The sequence below is a fragment of the Ranitomeya imitator genome, chromosome 1 (assembly GCF_032444005.1).
Source record: "Ranitomeya imitator isolate aRanImi1 chromosome 1, aRanImi1.pri, whole genome shotgun sequence".
Lineage (NCBI taxonomy): Eukaryota > Metazoa > Chordata > Amphibia > Anura > Dendrobatidae > Ranitomeya > Ranitomeya imitator.
The window spans coordinates 1044341530-1044363051 of record NC_091282.1 but is presented as its reverse complement, the minus strand read 5'-3'; the positions used below and the strand labels follow the sequence as shown (position 1 = coordinate 1044363051).

At 42.5% G+C, this 21522-nt stretch overlaps 1 protein-coding gene across 9 annotated transcripts in view; it reads right to left on the bottom strand.

Annotated features, from left to right (window-relative positions):
• The window catches only part of ARFIP1 (ARF interacting protein 1), a 200181-nt gene that overhangs the window by 75183 nt on the left and 103476 nt on the right, over positions 1-21522 (bottom strand). For 5 of the 9 annotated variants that reach the window (XM_069744081.1, XM_069744076.1, XM_069744078.1 and 2 more), the window contains 3 exons: positions 16585-16680; positions 15635-15744; positions 9187-9408 (listed from right to left, as the gene is read on the bottom strand). In XM_069744081.1, the coding sequence (XP_069600182.1) occupies positions 9187-9408; positions 15635-15744; positions 16585-16680 (428 nt within the window). The remainder of the gene's footprint in view (positions 1-9186; positions 9409-15634; positions 15745-16584; positions 16681-21522) is intronic. The other 4 variants (XM_069744082.1, XM_069744080.1, XM_069744075.1 and 1 more) reach the window with 3 other exon arrangements.

Sequence of the window (21522 nt, the reverse complement as noted above, 5' to 3'; positions counted from 1 at the left end):
GTGCCCTGATCTCCCCCCCCCCCCTTGTACTTACCTCCCGGGATCCGTCCGTCTTCTTTCCTGGGCGCCGCCATCTTCCAAAATGGCGGGCGCATGTGCAGTGCGCCCGCCGAATCTGCCGGCCGATTCGTTCCAAAGTGAGTTTTGATCACTGAGATATAACCTATCTCAGAGATCAAAATAAAAAAAAATAGTAAATGACCCCCCCCCCCCCTTTGTCACCCCCATAGGTAGGGACAATAAAAAAATAAAGAAATTTTTTTTCCCACTAATGTTAGAATAGGGTTAGGGGTAGGGTTAGGGGTAGGGTTAGGGCTAGGGTTAGGGTTAGGGCTAGGGTTAGGGGTAGGGTTAGGGGTAGGGTTAGGGGTAGGGTTAGGGGTAGGGATAGGGTTAGGGGTAGGGTTAGGGGTAGGGTTTCGGTATGTGCACACGTATTCTGTTCCTCTGCGGATTTTTCCGCTGCGGATTTGATAAATCCGCAGTGCTAAACCGCTGTGGATTTATTGCGGATTTACCGCGGTTTTTCTGCGCATTTCACTGCGGTTTTACAACTGCGATTTTCTATTGGAGCAGTTGTAAAACCGCTGCGGAATCCGCAGAAAGAAGTGACATGCTGTGGAATGTAAACCGCTGCGTTTCCGTGCAGTTTTTCCGCAGCATGTGTACAGCGATTTTTGTTTCCCATAGGTTTACATTGAACTGTAAACTCATGGGAAACTGCTGCGGATCCGCAGCATTTTCCGCAGCGTGTGCACATACCTTTAGAATTAGGCTATGTGCACACGGTGCGGATTTTGCTGTGGATCTGCAGCGGATTGGCCGCTGCGGATTCGCAGCAGTGTTCCATCAGGTTTGCAGTTCCATGTAAACATATGGAAAACCAAATCCGCTGTGCCCATGGTGTGGAAAATACCGTGCGGAAACGCTGCGTTGTATTTTCCGCAGCATGTCAATTCTTTGTGCGGATTCCGCAGCGTTTTACACCTGTTCCTCAATAGGAATCCGCAGGTGAAATCCGCACAAAAAACACTGGAAATCCACGGTAAATCCGCAGGTAAAACGCAGTGCCCTTTACCCGCGGATTTTTCAAAAATGGTGCTGAAAAATCTCACACGAATCCGCAACGTGGGCACATAGCCTTAGGGTTAGGGTTGGAATTAGGGTTGTGGTTAGGGGTGTGATTAGGGTTATGGCTACAGTTGGGATTAGGGTTAGGGGTGTGTTGGGGTTAGTGTTGGAGTTAGAATTGAGGGGTTTCCACTGTTTAGGCACATCAGGGGTCTCCAAACGCAACATGGCGCCACCATTGATTCCAGCCAATCTTGTATCCATAAAGTCAAATGGTGCTCCCTCAAGTCCGAGCCCCGACGTGTGCCCAAACAGTGGTTTACCCCCACATATGGGGTACCAGCATACTCAGGACAAACTGCGCAACAATTACTGGGGTCCAATTTCTCCTGTTACCCTTGTGAAAATAAAAAAATGCTTGCTAAAACATAATTTTTGAGGAAAGAAAAATGATTTTTTATTTTCACGGCTCTGCGTTGTAAACGTCTGTGAAACACTTGGGAGTTCAAAGTGCTCACCACACATCTAGATAAGTTCCTTGCGGGGTCTAGTTTCTAAAATGGGGTCACTTGTGGGGGGTTTCTACTGTTTAGGCACACCAAGGGCTCTGCAAACGCAACGTGACGTCCGCAGACCATTCCATCAAAGTCTGCATTTCAAAAGTCACTACTTCCCTTCGGAGCCCCGACGTGTGCCCAAACAGTGGTTTACCCCCACACATGGGGTATCGGTGTACTAAGGACAAACTGGACAACAACTTTTGTGGTCCAATTTCTCCTGTAACCCTTGGGAAAATAAAAAATTCTGGGCTAAATAATTATTTTTGAGGAAAGAAAACGTATTTATTATTTTCACTGCTCTGTGTTATGAACTTCTGTGAAGCACTTGGGGGTTCAAAGTGCTCACCTCACATCTAGATAAGTTCCTTTCGGGGTCTAGTTTCCAAAATGGGGTCACTTGTGGGGGGTTTCTACTGTTTAGCCACATCAGGGGCTCTGCAAACGCAACGTGACGCCCGCAGAGCATTCCATCAAAGTCTGCATTTCAAAACGTCACTACTTCACTTCCGAGCCCCAGCATGTGCCTAAACAGTGGTTTACCCCCACATATGGGGTATCAGCGTACTCAGGAGAAACTGGGCAACAACTTTTGGGGTCAAATTTCTCCTGTTACCCTTGGGAAAATAAAAAATAGCGGGCTAAAAAAACATTTTTGAGAAAAGAATTTTTTTTTTTAATTTTCATGGCTCTGCGTTATAAACTTCTGTGAAGCACTTGAGGGTTCAAAGTGCTCACCACACATCTAGATTAGTTCCTTTGGGGGTCTAGTTTCCAAAATGGGGTCATTTCTGGGGGATCTCCAATGTTTAGGCACACAGGGGCTCTCCAAACGCGACATGGTGTCCGCTAATGATTGGAGCTAATTTTCCATTTAAAAAGCCAAATGGCGTGCCTTCCCTTCTGAGCCCTGCCGTGCGCCCAAACAGTGGTTTACCCCCACATATGGGGTATCTGCGTACTCAGGACAAACTGGACAACAACATTTGTGGTCCAATTTCTCCTATTACCATTGGCAAAATAGGAAATTCCAGGCTAAAAAATCATTTTTGAGAAAAGAAAAATTATTTTTTATTTTCATGGCTCTGCATTATAAACTTCTGTGAAGCACCTGGGGGTTTAAAGTGCTCAGTATGCATCTAGATTAGTTCCTTGGGGGGTCTAGTTTCCAAAATGGGGTCACTTGTGGGGGAGCTCCAATGCATAGGCACACAGGGGCTCTCCAAACGCGACATGGTGTCCGCTAACAATTGGAGCTAATTTTCCATTCAAAAAGTCAAAAGGCGCGCCTTCCCTTCCGAGCCCTGCCGTGTGCCCAAACAGTAGTTTACCCCCACATATGAGGTATCGGCATACTCGGGAGAAATTGCTCAACAAATTTTAGGATCCATTTTATCCTATTGCCCATGTGAAAATGAAAAACTTGAGGCGAAAATAAATTTTTTGTGAAAAAAAAAGTACTTTTTCATTTTTACGGATCAATTTGTGAAGCACCTGAGGGTTTAAAGTGCTCACTAGGCATCTAGATAAGTTCCTTGGGGGGTCCAGTTTCCAAAATGGGGTCACTTGTGGGGGAGCTCCAATGTTTAGGCACACAGGGTCTCTCCAAATGCGACATGGTGTCCGCTAACGATGGAGATAATTTTTCATTCAAAAAGTCAAATGGCGCTCCTTCCCTTCCGAGCCTTACCATGTGCCCAAACAGTGGTTTACCTCCACATGTGAGGTATCAATGTACTCAGGAGAAATTGCCCAACAAATTTTAGGATCCATTTTATCCTGTTGTCCATGTGAAAATGAAAAAATTGAGGGTAAAAGAATTTTTTTGTGAAAAAAAAGTACTTTTTCATTTTTACGGATCAATTTGTGAAGCACCTGGGGGTTTAAAGAGTTCACTATGCATGTAGATAAGTTCCTTGGGGCGTCTAGTTTCCAAAATGGGGTCACTTGTGGGGGAGCTCCAATTTTTAGGCACACGGGGGCTCTCCAAACGTGACATGGTGTCCGCTAAAGAGTGCAGCCAAATTTTCATTCAAAAAGTCAAATGGCGCTCCTTCCCTTCCAAGCCCTGCCGTGCGCCCAAACAGTGGTTTACCCCCACATATGAGGTATCAGCGTACTCAGGACAAATTGGACAACAACTTTCGTGGTTCAGTTTCTCCTTTTACCATTGGGAAAATAAAAAAATTGTTGCTGAAAAATCATTTTTGTGACTAAAAAGTTAAATGTTCATTTTTTCCTTCCATGTTGCTTCTGCTGCTGTGAAGCACCTGAAGGGTTAATAAACTTCTTGAATGTGGTTTTGTGCACCTTGAGGGGTGCAGTTTTTAGAATGGTGTCACTTTTGGGTATTTTCAGCCATATAGACCCCTCAAACTGACTTCAAATGTGAGGTGGTCCCTAAAAAAATGGTTTTGTAAATTTCGTTGTAAAAATGAGAAATCGCTGGTCAAATTTTAACCCTTATAACTTCCTAGCAAAAAAAAATTTTGTTTCCAAAATTGTGCTGATGTAAAGTAGACATGTGGGAAATGTTATTTATTAACTATTTTGTGTCACATAACTCTCTGGTTTAACAGAATAAAAATTCAAAATGTGAAAATTGCGAAATTTTCAAAATTTTCGCCAAATTTCCGTTTTTATCACAAATAAACACAGAATTTATTGACCTAAATTTACCACTAACATGAAGCCCAATATGTCACGAAAAAACACTCAGAACCGCTAGGATCCATTGAAGCGTTCCTGAGTTATTACCTCATAAAGGGACACTGGTCAGAATTGCAAAAAACGGCAAGGTCTTTAAGGTCAAAATAGGCTGGGTCATGAAGGGGTTAAGTGAGGTTCTTTGAAAAAATTTTATTTTCACAAGAGTTACTGAGAGAAAAATGCACCCAAACTTATGCATGGTAATTTCTTCCTTATGCCCCAATCCCCATTTGTGGTCAATCTACTGTTTGGGCACCTAACATGGCACAGGCTTTTGGAGTGCAATTTTACCTGAAACAGACCGTGGACACCATGGGAAAACCGCCTAAGTCGCTGAACACCAGGGTATCTCTACTCAAAATTGCTATTATTGTTAACTGTTAAACAAGTGGACTATAAAATGATTTCTAAAAGGGGTAAAAATAAAGATTATATATTTCATTTGCATTTCAGGCAAATAAAAAAAATAGACTAATGCAAAAGTTTGGGCATCCATCATGGATAGTACCTAGTAGCACCCTCTTTTGCAAGTATCACTGCTTATAAACGCTTTTTGTAGTCAGCCAAGAGTCTTTCCATTATTGTTTGAAGGATTTCCATCCATTCTTCCTTGGAAAATTCTTCCAGTTCTGAGATTCCTGGGTTGTTTTGCATGCACAGCTATTTTGAGATCTAGCCACAAATTTTCAATGATGCTCACATCAGCTGACTGTGAGGGCCATTGTAAAACCTTCATCTAGCACCTTTTGACGTAGCCTATTATGGAGGACGGTTATCAATTTGTAGAAGCCATCCTCTTTTCAACTTCTGCTTATTTGCAGATGGTGTTAAGTTTGCATGAAGAATTTTTTGAAATTTCAATAAATCCATTCTTCCCTCTGCCCATGAAATGTTACCCATGCTATTAGCTGCAACACAACCTAAAAGAATGTGTGACTCACCCCCAAACTCAATGGCTGGTGAGATGTTCTTTTCCTTAAGATCTGTGCCCTTTTTTCGTCACACATACCCTTGTCATTGTGGCCAAAGAGTTCTATTTTAACTTCATCGGACCACAGGACTCTTTCCAAAATGCATCTGGCGTGTTTAGATGTTCTTTTGCATACTTCTGAAGCTGAATTTTATGGTGTGGACATAGGTTTTCTCCTGATGACTCTTCCATGAAGGCCATATTTGTGCAGGTGTCTTTGAAGAGTAGAACAATGTACCACACAACTCCAGAGTTTGGTAAATATTTCTGAAGGTCATTTGCAGTCAAGCGGTGGTTTCAAAAATTAAAGATGTGTCTGACATCCCATTCCTGCTACTACATGTAGGGAAAAATGACACCGCAAGAAAGGACCTGGAAACAATCTGCAGTGACTTTGAAAACTTAAGTAAGACAGTGAAAGAACTGGGAGCGCAGGTAGTCTTCTCTTCCATCCTTCCAGTGGATGGCCATGGAACAAGGAGGTGGAATAAGATTCTGCAGGTGAACAACTGGCTACATCAATGGTGCCGTCAGCAAGGATTTGGATTTCTGGATCACGGAGTGAATTACCTATACGATGGACTGCTTGCTAGAGATGGGGTGCACGTTACGAAGACTGGAAAACATGGATTTGGATGTCACCTTGCTACCCTCATCAGGAGATTTTTAAACTAGAACACTGTGGGAAGGGAAGCAAAAGGCAAGAAAAAGCCATACACCTGACAACTACTATTGAGAACTCTGCTATTAGAAGTGGAAAGGAAGAACAAAGACAAAAAATCTAAATAATGAAAATATCGGAGGGAGAGAAACCAATCACAAACTAAAATGTTTCTATACAAATGCACAAAGCATGGGAAACAAACAAGGAGAAATTGAACTACTAACATAGGAGAAGAAATATGATGTTATTGGAATCACTGAAACTTGGTGGGACAATACACATGATTGGAATACAAGGCTAGAAGGATACAACTTATTTGCAAGAAACAGACTTGATAAACGAGGAGGAGGTGTCGCATTGTATGTTAGAAAAGCATATATCTGCACAGAGATTGAAGCTTCAGAGCCTGGGAGTTCTGTGGAAACTGGGTAAGAATACAAGGAGAGTACACCATTGTAGGCATTTACTACAGGCCGTGTTTCTATAAAAATACCAGTAGCGCTTCAACCCTGAAGACACTCGGCAGCAAGTAATGATACAATTCCACCTTTATGTATCGAAATCTATATACAGAAGTAAAAAGCAAGTAATACCTGCGCTGAGTGACAAAAAATCCTCCAAACCACACGAATTATGTTCTCAAGAAAAAAGATTTTTTATAGGTTACCATACCAGAATAACAAGAGCATAACCGTGGTGTGGACAAGTGTTCTTATTTCATAAGGTACCAGGAGCGTTTTGGTTGTCAAATAGATAAGTATAACCAATTGTTACCCTTGGATAATCAATAGAACTCACCGGCTCCTTGTGGTGGTCTTTACTAAATCATGTCCGTTATATCCATAGTATAGAAGAAACTGGCAGGCTTCCTCCAATTGTCCTATTAGGCTATATCCACTACGGTTGTAGTCTTCAGATGAAGCCACTCTGGGTTGAGTCCGCTGCGTCCGTAGTTCCGGTGTGTATCTTCAGGTGGAGCCGCTCTGTGCGCTGCCCCGGCCGGCGGCAGAACGCTCAAAGCACGCTCCCCGCTTAGGACTAATGAGCGCTGGAGTAGCCGCTGGGTTCTCTGCCGAAGCAGGACCTTCCGTGACGTCACGGTCACGTGGATAAACACGTGACTAGGCTAAGGAGAGCAGCGAGGACCAAATCCGATTTGGTCCTCGCTGCTCTCCTTAGCCTAGTCACGTGTTTATCCACGTGACCGTGACGTCACGGAAGGTCCTGCTTCGGCAGAGAACCCAGCGGCTACTCCAGCGCTCATTAGTCCTAAGCGGGGAGCGTGCTTTGAGCGTTCTGCCGCCGGCCGGGGCAGCGCACAGAGCGGCTCCACCTGAAGATACACACCGGAACTACGGACGCAGCGGACTCAACCCAGAGTGGCTTCATCTGAAGACTACAACCGTAGTGGATATAGCCTAATAGGACAATTGGAGGAAGCCTGCCAGTTTCTTCTATACTATGGATATAACGGACATGATTTAGTAAAGACCACCACAAGGAGCCGGTGAGTTCTATTGATTATCCAAGGGTAACAATTGGTTATACTTATCTATTTGACAACCAAAACGCTCCTGGTACCTTATGAAATAAGAACACTTGTCCACACCACGGTTATGCTCTTGTTATTCTGGTATGGTAACCTATAAAAAATCTTTTTTCTTGAGAACATAATTCGTGTGGTTTGGAGGATTTTTTGTCACTCAGCGCAGGTATTACTTGCTATTTACTACAGGCCGCCTGTGCAAGCTGAAGATATGGATGAACTCTTTATGCATCAAATGGATAAGTTCTCCAAAAAATATGACAGTGGTCATGGGAGATTTCAACTATCCAGACATTTGTTGGGAATCTCTCTCACGTAAAACTAACTAACAGGTCAAACATATTCTTATCTTCTCTTGCTGACCACTTTATCTTCCAAAAGGTAGGGGAGAAAATAAGGGGATCTGCTACCTTGAATCTAATCCTTATAAACAGGGAGGAAATGGTTGAGGAGGTAAGAGTTGCTGGGACCCTAGGAGGTAGCAACCATGCCATTTTAGAATTTTGGATAACTAGAGGAGGAAGACCTGTGAAGACTCAGACATCAAGGTTAGATTTCAGAAAGGCAGATTTTAAGGGACCCAGAAAGAGAATCGAAGGGATCCAATATTAGGTATATTAAGTTGCTTATTTTGTTTGTAGACATGATATTGATTTGTGAACTAGAAATTAAAACGAGTTACTCTTTGAAGGCAATGTGTCATATTGAAAATTGTATCTGATCCGCTGATAGGATGTCATGGAAGACGAGGCGCTGACCAGAATGATATACAGCTCTGGCAAATATTAAGAGACCACCACATCAAAACCCTGTCACGGGCAGCCCAATCTCCAGACCTGAACCCCATTGAAAACCTCTGGAATGTAATCAAGAGGATGATGGATAGTCACAAGCCATCAAACAAAGAAGAACTGCTTACATTTTTGTGCCAGAAGCAGTGTGAAAGACTGATGGAAAGCATGCCAAGACGTATGAAAGCTGTGATTAAAAATCATGGTTATTCCACAAAATATTGATTTCTGAACTCTTCCTGAGTTAAAACATTGGTATTGTTGGTTCTAAAGGATTATGAACTGGTTTTCTTTGCATTTTCTGAGGTCTGAAAGCACTGTTTTTTGTTTTTTTGTGCCATTTTTCCTTTTCAGAAAAAAATACAAAATTAATTCCTTGGAAACTCGGAGACATGTCAGAAGTTTATAGAATAAAAGAACAATTTATATTTTACTCAAAAACATACCTATAAAGAGAAAAATAAGAAACTGAACATTTTGCAGTGGTTTCTTAACTTTTGCCAGAGCTATATTTAATTTCATGGTAAAAGTGTCAGTAAGCTTGCATTTTATTCATCGAAATCCTGGGTGTTTGTATGATCGAGTCCAGTGGGTGAAATTGTTAGTTATTGGTCACTGTCATTTTTTTTCCCGCCAACATAGGCTTTTTTTGCACAGAAGATGACAACTCTATGAAAACCATTTCTGATTCTCTGATATATATGGTACCTGTTATTTAGGTGCATTTTATGGTGCACTTTACATTTTAAAATATTTTAAATATTTTTCATTTTTTTCACATGATGGTACTGCAAACGTAATAAAAATGAAATAATAAATAAAAAATTACAAAAAAAATATTGGAAATAAAAAGCCTGATTAATAGTGCTTATACTTACATGTAACTCTAAAGACTTTAGGCTGAGGTCTGCAAAGGCGTCTCCTAGGTGCCTCTGGGTCTGCACCATCTGATAGAGCTGTGAGGACAGCGTCTGAGCCAGCTTTAGTATATGTTCATATTTCTTTTTGTTATCTCTTAGAATTTCTATCTGTGATTCTAATTCCAAGTCTACGGTTCTTGAGCCACGTCCGAGCTTCTCAGAGAGAATCTGCCGAGTGCACTGCAGGGCATAAAAACCAATGCACTTTGAGTAACCCAACAGAACAGTAAGTAGTTAATATTACACCACTTGATTGCTAGATTAGATTTGTATGCTTTAGTATGTAGTAGAACATTTCATACCTCTAGACGCGGTACAGAACACGCTTTTTCTACACGTCAGTGGCTCTGTCGGGGATTCTGTCTTAAGCCCTAAAAAATGGTATTCAGGCAAATTTGCCAACCGTGCCATTGACTGTAATGCAGCAGATGGAGTCGCTTTGTGCTGTCTGATCGCATTTTCAGCAGTGCCTGCCTTTTTTTTTTTTTGCAGTGGGCACAAAAACACAGTTGAACAAGCCCTTGAAAAAGGCGGGCACTTCTAAAAATAAGCTCAGACAAGGCACAAAGTGAAGTCAATGCCCCTGCCAGCAGATATGTCGGAGTCACGTTGTTCAGAGCTTCAGAAGGATGCCCCAAAGGAGACAAAAATGTAATGTGAACAAAACGTTATATAAAAATGTGAATCAAGGTGGAACAGTTCACATTAAGAAAGACTGGTTGCAGCAAACAAACAAAAAAAGTGTACACCCCCCCCCCCCCCCAGAGAGATTTAAAGGGACTGTCACCCCCAGGACATATGGCTTATTAATATGGGCATACAGATAACAAATACCTACCTGTATGCCTCATATTAACAGTCTGTGTGGAAAAATCTTATATTCTGTCTTTGTACTAATGATTTCTTCCAGGATCCACACGCCCCTGAGTCTATTACAGTACTAACCCCCTCCCATGCACATCAGTTATGGCCCCTGAATCCCGCACCTGCACTCCCTCAGAAATACATACCTTACCCTCCCTTCTACAGGCACTGCATTGAGGGATCTCCTGTGCAGGCAAGTCTGTGTGCGCGTGCCGATAAGATGCTCTCCCCACTTCCTCCCTGCATAGTCATTCTTATGCACATATGGTTCCTAGCGATTACTATACAGGGAGGAAGAGGGGAGAGCATCTTATCAGCATGCACACTGGAGCGGAGGTCGCAATGTGTTCTTAAAGGAAATCTGTCACTCCCCGGGACTTATATGATGTATTAATATGGGCATACAGGTAATAGAAATGTTACACTAGTCCTACCTGTATGCCTCATATTAATGGTTTTGGGGACGAAAAATATTATAGTCTGTCTTTGTGCTAATTATTTCTTCCAGGCTCCGCACGCCCCTGAGTCCTTATTACAATACTAACCCCCCCCCTCCCCCACATCAGCATCAGATATAGCCCCGGAATCCCGTGCCTGCACTCCCTCAAATATATACCTCATCCTCCCTTCTACAGGCACTGCATTCAGGGATCTCCTGCGCAGGCAAGTCTGTGTGCGCGCCGATAAGATGCTCTCCCCACCTCCTCCCTGCATAGTTATCCCTATGCACACATGGTTCCTAGAGATTACTATGCAGGGAGGAAATGGGGAGAGCACCTTATCAGCGTGCACACTGGAGCAGAAGTCGCCAGTGCCTGCACAGAAGATCCCTAAATGCAGTGCCCACAGAAAGGAGGGCGAGGTATGTATTTCTGAGGGAGTGCAGGCGTGGGATTCCAGACCAATAACTCAGGTGCATGGGAGGGTGGGTAGCATTGTAATTTAGACAGGAAGCAGGGATTTCTTCCAGGCACCGCACGCCCAGAGCCAGGAAGAAACTATTAGCATAAAGACAGAATAGAACATTTCTCCACAACAAGACCATTAATATGAGGCATACAGGTAGGACTAGTGTAACATTTCTGTTACCTGTATACCCATATTAATAGGTCATATAAGTCCCGGGGGGTGTGGGGAGAGCATCTTATAAGCGTGCAAACAGACTTGCCTACGCAGGAGATCCCTGAATGCAGTGCCTGTAGAAGGGAGGATGAGGTATGTATTTCTGAGGAAGTGCAGGCGCAGGATTCCAGGGCCATAACTGACATGCATGGGAAGGGGTTAGTATTGTAATAAGGACTCAGGGGCATGCTGAGCCTGGAAGAAATCATTAGCACAAAGACAGACTATAATATTTCTCCACACCAAGACCATTAATAAGAAGCATATAAGTAGGACCAGTATAGCATTTCTATTACCTGTATGCCCATATTAATAGGTCATATGCCGTAAGTCTCGGGGGTGACAGATTCCCTTTAAGAACATATTGTAGCACCTGCTGTGATAAGGTGGAAACAATTAGATTTTTTTTCTTGCAGAATTATTCTAGGAAATCAATCTCAATATGAATGGTAACAATAACAATTGCTTAATTGCCATAAAGTACATGTGAAGGCCCAGTAGCCCCCCAAAATCAATGTAGCATTATTGTATAAATGAATAGTTCCAACCAATGGCAATTTGGGCGATGGCTGGAACACAAGGGGCAAACACCATTGTGTGTGTTTGCTAACGCAATGGTAAAGTAGCTGAAAGCAGATAGTAACAGGGAACCCTTGACATGCATGGTCTGCTTAGATTGCTGAGATTTGTGAGATTCCTGACCCCCCACTTTGGTCGATCTTACAGATCAAATAAAGCCAATGTATAGCTAGCAAAATTTGGAAATAAGAATCGATCACTTGAAAAACAACTGATGAATCGCAATCCCAATAGAGACATCGTTGCACTTTTTGTACAACCTCTGCCGGTCTGATCCGTCAGGGGCTGCAGATGCATCAATTCCCTGCCAAGCTCCTTTTCCTATTAATTAGAAGAGGTGGACGGTTTATCTGCTCCCTAGGGCACAGGTCTGACCGCACAGCTTGTCATAGTTAAGGCAGGGAAGACATCCTCCAGCCTATTCGTGCAGTCTCACTAATTAATACAGCAAGCTATAGCTTGGGGAAATGTATATTCTCCCATACCAGGCACTATTTCTCGGGGTATCTAGAAACATACACGTTTGTTGTCCATAAACTTACAGTACAATGTGCCTAATACAACAATAGCCGCAATAGAACAGCGCTGCTTAGAAATGAAACGCCAGATATTACAGACAATGGGATGCACCTAAGTAACATCCCAGGTTTAGAGGACAGAAAATAACAAAAAAAATATATTGCAAACTAATTAAAATCTAAAATATGCATGGTCTTGTAAACACAGAAAATACACTTTTCACTGGTGCACTACACAGGAAAGGACAAATATTAGCAACGTCACAGCTGAACTTGTAATGCACGTCACTTAAAGGGAAGGTGCCGCAATTTTTTAGTTTGTATTAATAATTATTGAGTAATCTCTCTTTAACTTTTCTGGGGGCTACCATTTTCATTTGGGGGGTGTAACTGAGCAGGACACACACACCTCACTGAAGCCCATGGATTAACCCCATCCTCTACTCCCCGGTGTTTACCTCTGTTTATGTGTGTATATTTGAATGATTGGCATTTTCCTTTATCCCTGTTCTTATTACCTTGTTAGTTTGGTTGGTGCATTAAGGTACACTACTACTCCCCTCTTCTCTGGGTGGGGTAATGGAACAGAAGGAGGGAGGATTCAGGAGCTAAGGCAAGGTATGTGGCCCTGGCGTCTTCACCAGCAGGGATAGGGAAGGAGCCCCTGGTCTGGGACACCCAACAACAGAGTCGCTACACCCACAACTGACTGGCAGCTTGCTTACAATGCACAATGTACACAAGAAGCTGCCAGATAGGGGTGTGGATGGGGTAATACACAATTCAGCAATCTGAGCACTGCTAAATCTACAATAGAGAAAACAAGAAGTCTTAAAGGGACACTGTCACCTGGATTTGGAGGGAACAATCTTCAGCCATGGAGGCGGGGTTTTGGGGTTTTTGATTCACCCTTTCCTTACCCGCTGGCTGCATGCTGGCTGCAATATTGGATTGAAGTTCATTTTCTGTCCTCCGTAATACATGCCTGCACAAGGTAATCTTGCCTTGCACAGGCGTGTACTACGGAGGACAGAGAATGAACTTCAATCCAATATTGCAGCCAGCGGGTAAGGAAAGGGTGAATCAAAAATCCCAAAACCCCGCCTCCATGGCTGAAGATTGTTCCCTCCAAATCCAGGTGACCGTGTCCCTTTAAATAAAATGGCAAAAACCTCCTGCTGACAGATTCCCTGTAATGAATCAGGAGCGTCTGAAAAGTGGCATTACCAATAATCTTACTCCAGTTGACTACTGGAGTAAGATTGCTGTAGTAAGGAAAGCCACAGCTCGCAATGAATTAATTGAGCTGAGGAGTGACAGCGCTGATCATTTTGGTGGAGCTGGGAGACACTGGGATGAAAACATCAAAAGTTGCACAAAAATTTGGGAATGGTTTAAAGCAAAATACACAAGAACTCTGGTGTAAATGGTTTGAAGAATTATGGCCTTTGTCTGATCAACTAGGAATCAGGCAGAAAGCGTGGCACTGATGTTGCTCCTGACTACAAACTGTATCATACTGAGACTCTTAAGCAAGATTTTGTTCTTGCTGAAAAGTGTGCCTTAGGCTGCATTCATACATCTCCATGATGCGTCAGTGCCATGTCCAATTTTTTATTGGAGAGCATGCAAATTATTTGAGTGTATATAATTCTGATCATCAAAATCGGATCAGGATAGTTTCACGGCTCTCAAACTCTGATCTGTCTTATTAACAGATGTCTGAATAGAACCATTTAAGTTAAATGTTTCAGTGTTCTGTCCAAAAAAAAAAAAATACCTGTCAGCGCTCGGACATTTCACATGGATGTGTGAGTGCAGCTTTATGTATGTGTGTATAATATATACACACATATACACACATATATATACATACATACACACACACACACCGTATATACTCGAGTATAAGCCGACCTGAGTATAAGCCGACCCCCTTAATTTTGCCGTAAATGTCAAAAGTAAAAATAGATACCAATAGAAGTAAAATTAATTGAGACATCAGTAGGTTAAGTGTTTTTGAATATCCATATTGAATCAGGAGCCCCATATAATGCTCCATAAAGTTTAAGATGGGCCCCATAAGATGCTCCATATTAAAATATGCCCCATATAATCCTGCATAAAGGTTAATAATGGCCCCATAAGATGCTCCATAGACACATTTGCCCAACATACGGTAATGCTGCACAAATGTTGATTATGGCCCCATAAAATGCTCCATAAAGATATTTTACCCATATAGTGCTGTACAAACGTTGATTATGGCTCTATAAAGACACTTGCCCCATATAGTGCTGCACAAACGTTATGGCCCCATAAGATTCTCTATACAGACACTTGCCCCATTATAGTGCTGCACAAACGTTATGGCCCCAGAAGATGCTCCATACAGACACTTGCCCCATTTGCTGTTGCAGCGATAAAAAAAAAAAAAATCCCACTCACCTGTCCGTTGCTCAGGCCCCCGGCACTTTCATTATTCACCTGACTTCGTTCCGGCGCCGCTCCATCTTCAGCGTCTTCTGCACGGATGTTCAGGCAGAGGGCGTGCACTAACCATGTCACCGCGCCCTCTGACCTGAGCGTCACTGCAGAAGACGCTGAAGATGGAGAGGCGGCCGGAACGAGGAGCAGGTGAATATCTCGCAGCGCTGCGCTCCACACTATACTCACCTGCTCCTGGCGCATGCAGTCCCTGCTTCCCCGGCGCTGCAGCTTCTCCCTGTACTGAGCAGTCACAGTTACCGCTCATTACAGTAATGAATATGGGGCTCCACCCCTATGGGAGGTAGAGCAGCATATTCATTACTGTAATGAGCGGTACCATGTGACTGCTCAGTACAGGAAGAAGCTGCCGGCGCCGGGGAAAAGACAAGCAGGGACTGCGCCAGGAGCACACCCCTGGGTGTGACGAGTATAAGCCGAGAGGGGGACTTTCAGTCTCCAAAAATGGGCTGAAAATCTCGGCTTATACTCGAGTATATACAGTATATTATATAATATATATCAGCCCCAGTTATAATACAATTGGAGGTGAAGGTTAAAAACAATTGTATATAAAGGAAAACAAATGCAAGGAAGTTTGACCATATAGCCCTACTTGGTATCTAATGCAGAAATAAAAGGGTCATTCTGTTCTATTGTGGTCCTGTGTGTACAGTCCTAAGTGTAGTTAGATATTAAAAGAGGCTTCTCACATTTAATTTTGATATTTTTTCGATAGAGGAAGCTGTTGACTACAAAATGTAAACTTGAAAACCCTTTGTTGCCATTTAAGCTTCTCCACAAATACTGAAAACCGATCTCATTGTAATACTGACCTTGTATGTATTTAAGCTCCATTTTCTCACTAGCTCTAATTTTTCAATTGCTGTACTTCTTGGTTCTTCAGCAAGGACGACCGGGCCACTTCTCTGTTGTGTCCTTTCTGCTACGGAAATAAAAAAGGAACAAGGGGAAAAAAAATAAAAAAAAATCAATAAATAAGCAATGTGAGTTTCATTACTACTCTATGATTGGAAATCTATACTGAACAGTTATTGGGTTAAAAACAACAAGAATGCCATTTAGCAAAAAGAGCAAATCCGCATTAGAGAATAACCACTAATTCTTAAGAGGTCTGAGACATGGAAGCATTCGGGCAGCACTTCAGGGGTTCTGGGGCATTTGAAGCCTTCCCAGATCACCGCCCAGCACACGCTGCCCACAGATAACCACTGACTCATCACTAAAGGTGCAAGTTACCGGAATTTTAGAAAGAAATTAACCATGCATTTATCTTACACTTGATCATGAGACACACAGGATTGCCAAAGACGAATAAATGTGTAAGTATTATATATTGTGTCATTAGTACAAATACAGGAAAACATTCGGCAATATAACTGCAAGCACAAATATGTAAATTATTAAAGCTGTTAGAGGATTATCTTGAATATTTCATCAACGATTTGTACAACAACATCACTCTGCTTTGCTCATACAGTCTCATGGAATGAAAAAACAATTTTGGCCTTCACAGAAGCTCCGGTCACGCTCGAGGACCAGTTTCTTGACCCTTAATTATGGATTGCTCACATTTCACAACACCGTATGTACTGCAGAAAGAGAGAATGAGGTTGTTTTTACACAAAGATTAACATTTTAGATAATTTGCAGGAGATTAGATGCACGAACATGACAGAACAATAATCAGGGTGTTATAAGAAAAATTAACGGGTTAGTGCAGCAGCAGCAGCAGCAGCTCCGGGGGTTATCCAGGAATCAGTACCTGATGGAACAAACACATCATCATCTTGTCCAGCCAGTCTGCTGGCTGCTGTGCTGCTGGGAGAAATCACTGGAGACCTGGGTGTGGAGAAGGAGCCTAAACAAGAGTACAAATTGCATGAAGGTTATCAGGTAATACATGTGGATATGATAAAAGGAAGGGATTAGACCAGTGTAACTATCAGAAACATGGAGAATTAGTTCCAGCACATTTTCTGTAAATAGCCAACCAATTTACTTACAGTTAAGTCCATATATAATTGGACAGAGACATTTTTCTAATTTTAGTTATAGATGTTACCACAATGAATTTGAAACAAAACAATTCAGATGCAACTGAAGATCAGACTTTCAGCTTTCATTTGAGGGTATCCACATTAAAATTGGATGAAGGGTTTAGGAGTTTCAGCAAATCAGTTTGGATGCATTCGGCTAGATCTGAGCACACAGTATGGCTCTGAATACCTCAGAATTCATTCGGCTGCTTCTGTCCTGTGTCACATCATCAATAAACACTAGTGACCCAGTGCCACTGGCAGCCATGCATGCCCAAGCCATCACACTGCCTCCACCGTGTTTTACAGATGGTGGTATGCTTTGGATCATGAGCTGTACCACGCCTTTGCCATACTTTTCTCTTTCCATCATTCTGGTAGCGGTTGATCTTGGTTTCATCTGTCCAAAGAATGTTCTTCCAGAACTGGGCTGGCTTTTTTTAGCAGAGTCCAGTCTAGCCTTTTTATTCTTGATGCTTATGAGTGGCTTGCACCGTGCTGTGAACCCTCTGTATTTATTTTCATGCAGTCTTCTCTTTATGGTAGATTTGGATATTGATATGCCGACCTCCTAGATAGTGTTGTTCACTTAGTTGGCTGCTGTGAAGGGTTTCTCTTCACCATGGATATTATTCTGCGATCATCCACCACTGTTGTCTTCTGTGGGCGCCCAGGTCTTTTTGCATTGATGAGTTTACCCGTGCTTTCTTTCTTTCTTGGGATGTACCAAACTATAGATTTTGCCACTCCTAATATTGTAGCAATTTCTCGGATGGGTTTTTTTCTGTTTTCGCAGCTTAAGGGGAACCTGTCACCTGAATTTGGCGGGTCCTTTTTTGGGTCATATGGGCGGTGTTTTCAGGTCTTTTATTAACTCCTTTTTTCCCCGCTGGTCGCGAAATTGACTTGTCGTTGATTTGCTTTGCTCCCTAGTTAACGCGTGCACAAAGCAATCTTGCCTTGCGCACGCGCAGTATGCTTTGCCCAACTGCGGGCAAAGCCAAAAACCATTAGTGCGCATGCGTCGGCGCACTATGTCCCGGAACACAGCAAAATACTTCCGGGACATAGTGCGCACTAATGGTTTTCGGATTTGCCCGCAGTTGGGCAAAGCATACTGCACGTGCGCAAGGCAAGATTGCTTTGCGCACGCGTTCCCAGAGCCATAACTTTTTTATTTTTCCGTCAATTTGGCCATGTGAAGGCTTATTGTTTGCGGGACGAGTTGTACTTTTGAACGACATCATTGGTTTTAGCATGTCGTTTACTAGAAAACGGGAAAAAAAATCCAAGTGCGGTCAAATTGCAAAAAAAGTGCAATCCCACACTTGTTTTTTGTTTGGCTTTTTTGCTAGGTTCACTAAATGCTAAAACTAACCTGCCATTATGATTCTCCAGGTCAGTACGAGTTCATAGACACCTAACATGACTAGGTTATTTTTTACCTAAGTGGTGAAAAAAATTTCCAAACTTTGCTTAAAAAAAAAAAAAAAAATTGTGCCATTTTCCGTTACCCTTAGCGTCTCCATTTTTTGTGATCTGGGGTCGGTTGAGGGCTTATTTTTTGCGTGCCGAGATGACGTTTTTAATGGTAGCATTTTGGTGCAGATACGTTCTTTTGATCGCCCGTTATTGCATTTTAATGCAATGTCGCGGCGACCAAAAAAACGTAATTCTGGCGTTTCAAATTTTTTTCTCGCTACGCCGTTTAGCGATCAGGTTAATGCTTTTTTTTAGTTGATAGATCGGGCGATTCTGAGCACGGCGATACCAAATGCAAGCACCACACCTCAAATCAACTCCAGGCCTTTTATCTGCTTAATTCAGAATGACGTAACAAAGGGATTGCCCACACCTGCCTACGAAATAGCCTTGGAGTCAATTGTCCAATTACTTTTGGTCCCTTTAAAACAGGGTGGCACATGTTAAGGAGCTGAAGCTCCTAAACCATCCAATTTTAATGTGGATGCCCTCAAATGAAAGCTGAAAGTCTGAACTTTAACTGCATCTGAATTGTTTTGATTAAAATTCATTGTGGTAATGTCTATAACCAAAATTAGAAAAATGTTGTCTGTCCAAAAATATATGGACTTAACTGTATCTGAAAGATCGGTCTGACCGAAACTGGACAGTGTAGTTCAGAGAGCAAGAGTTCTGGGAGAAAATACAAGAGATGCATACCGGAGACACACCGAGAAAGACACTTTAGATTGAAGAAGCATTCCTCCCATCAAAGCTTTATCCTCTTAATATATTGTAGTCATATCATATAGCACTGTACTTACAATTGCTCATTTTGCCCTTTTACCAAGATAATTCTCTATTCCATTGAAGAAATAGGAAATCTCTTGTCCCTGTATTTATGATTTCCCTTCCATCTCGTGACCCAGCTGCTCTGCTCCTCTCCCTGCCAGGGACTAATTGCAGTAACTTGTGACTCATGCAGGAAAAATTGACCTCCTGTTTCTACATAGAGCTTAGAAGGAGTCAGCTAGTCAGTTTATAATCATGTGATGTCACAGTCCTAATGGAAAAGAGAAGAATTAGCTGGGTAGAAAGGCAAAATGAGCAATTGTAAGCAACAGAGCTAAATAATATAACTGTAGATTATTAAGAGGATAAACATTTTAATGGGAGTGATTCTTTAATAAAGGTTTTCCTACATGATGAAAACTTCTAATTTCTAAATAATATAACTGTAGATTATTAAGAGGATAAACATTTTAATGGGAGTGCTTCTTTAATAAAGGTTTTCCTACATGATGAAAACTTTTAGATAAACTAGACATAATTTTAGATAAACTAGACATAATTATAATCCAAAATTCCATATATGCTCTGATATGATGTGTCACAGACCCTACACAACTGGCTTCATGGTTTTCCAAGTATGTTTAAGAATTAGTAAAGTACCTACAACTGTCCGGATGCTTACGAGATGATGCCACCCACTGACACCCTGCACAGATCGATATTGCTCTCCTGTTTTCATGCTGCCAGGGTTTGCTGTTGGCAGAATTACCATGCAAGAACTACAGCTCCCGTAAATCCTCTATTTGCAGTAGCCTGTGCCACTAGCACAACCCCTCCAGGAGCAGGGAAGGAATAGGATGGCCAGTTAGAAGTGGGGATAGCAGACGTGCTGTGCGACATCCTATACTACAGGAAGGGGTCATGTGACCAGAGTATACGGCATCACACGAGCAGGACACAAATTCATGTCAGATTTGCTCACAAAAAACATTACAGACACTACATGGGAGAATAACATCAGACCATGTAATCCATTAAATACTAATTAGGCATACATATAATTCCTTTACATGGAAAATGTGGGTGCTATATACACACAGCCAGTATCAGGTAAGCATTTCTTTTCTGACTTTCCATCATTTAGTAATGTTGTCTCCCATCTCCTCTGCTTGATCAATGTGAATAAGCCACACTCCTAGCATTCAAGAGTAATATCAACTTTTATTAATAAATATTAGGGATGAGCGAACACGAACAGTAAAGTTCGGAGTCCATACCGGGCCCAGAGCACGGACATTTTACTGTAAGTTAGGTTCCTGTTTAGGGTCGCCAGTATAATAAAGCTTGTTGAAAGGCTGGAGCCAATCAACAAGCTTTTAGACTGAGCACTTCTGGAGCCATCAGTCACACCAAGTATTGGCATGGCTGTGATTGGCTGGCTCAGCACGTGACCAGCCCTGTATAAAGGCCGGATCATGAGTGCCGCCGCCATTATGATCTCACTAGTGTAAGTATAGGATGCAGCTGGACCCGTGGGAGCACTCTGCTTTAAGCCGCTGCGTGTATTCAGCCCCCCTCCCCTGGGAATAGCTACTGTGTGTGCTCTGCACCCTTAACCTGTGCACTTAAGGTTTTTTTAGTACTCTGGGAAATAATTGGCCTCAGTTGTCCTGATGCCATTTCTACGCCAAACAATTCTCTGTATCGCTGTCTTTTCTAGTAGTGTGGCAAATAATTTGCATCAGCCATCTTGTTGCCATTTATAAGACAAAGTAGTAAATTTTCATGACCGCTGTGTGTTTTCTAGTAGTGTTGCAAATAAATAAATCGACTCTTCTGATATCGGTTTGCGAGTAGTGTTTAGAAAAAAACACTTCCAAAAATGAGAGCAGCATCAAATAAGGGACGTGGCCGTGGTGGTGCTGGTGTAGCTGCTGCTGATGGTGGTGGTGTAGCTGACGCAGGGAGAGGACGTGGTCATTCTGTACCTGCTGTGTGCCCAAATACAACACCTTCCCTCTGGTGCATGCAAGCAACAAGACGTTATGCGAATAACGCTTCATGAATGGTGGAGCCACAAGGTGTTGTAAAAGGTGTTGTAATATTAGATGGCTGAGAATGATTCCAGATCCTTCACATTATCTTCCACCCGGCACACTGCAAAAAGTGCACCGTTGGCACCTGGGGGCCATGGTTTTCCGGCTTCCACCTAACCCCCTTGCAAATCAGCCAAGCAGTCTGAGCACCAAGTCATGCAGCAGTATCGCCTGCTTTTTGATGACTCCACAGGCTGTGGTTCCATGGTCCATCTATCTGGCCCTGCCCAAGAAATGGAAGAGATAGTGCACTGATGCCCAAGCACTTATGTTGGAGGAGGAGCACATGAGAGGGCTAGTGCACACGGTCAGTGG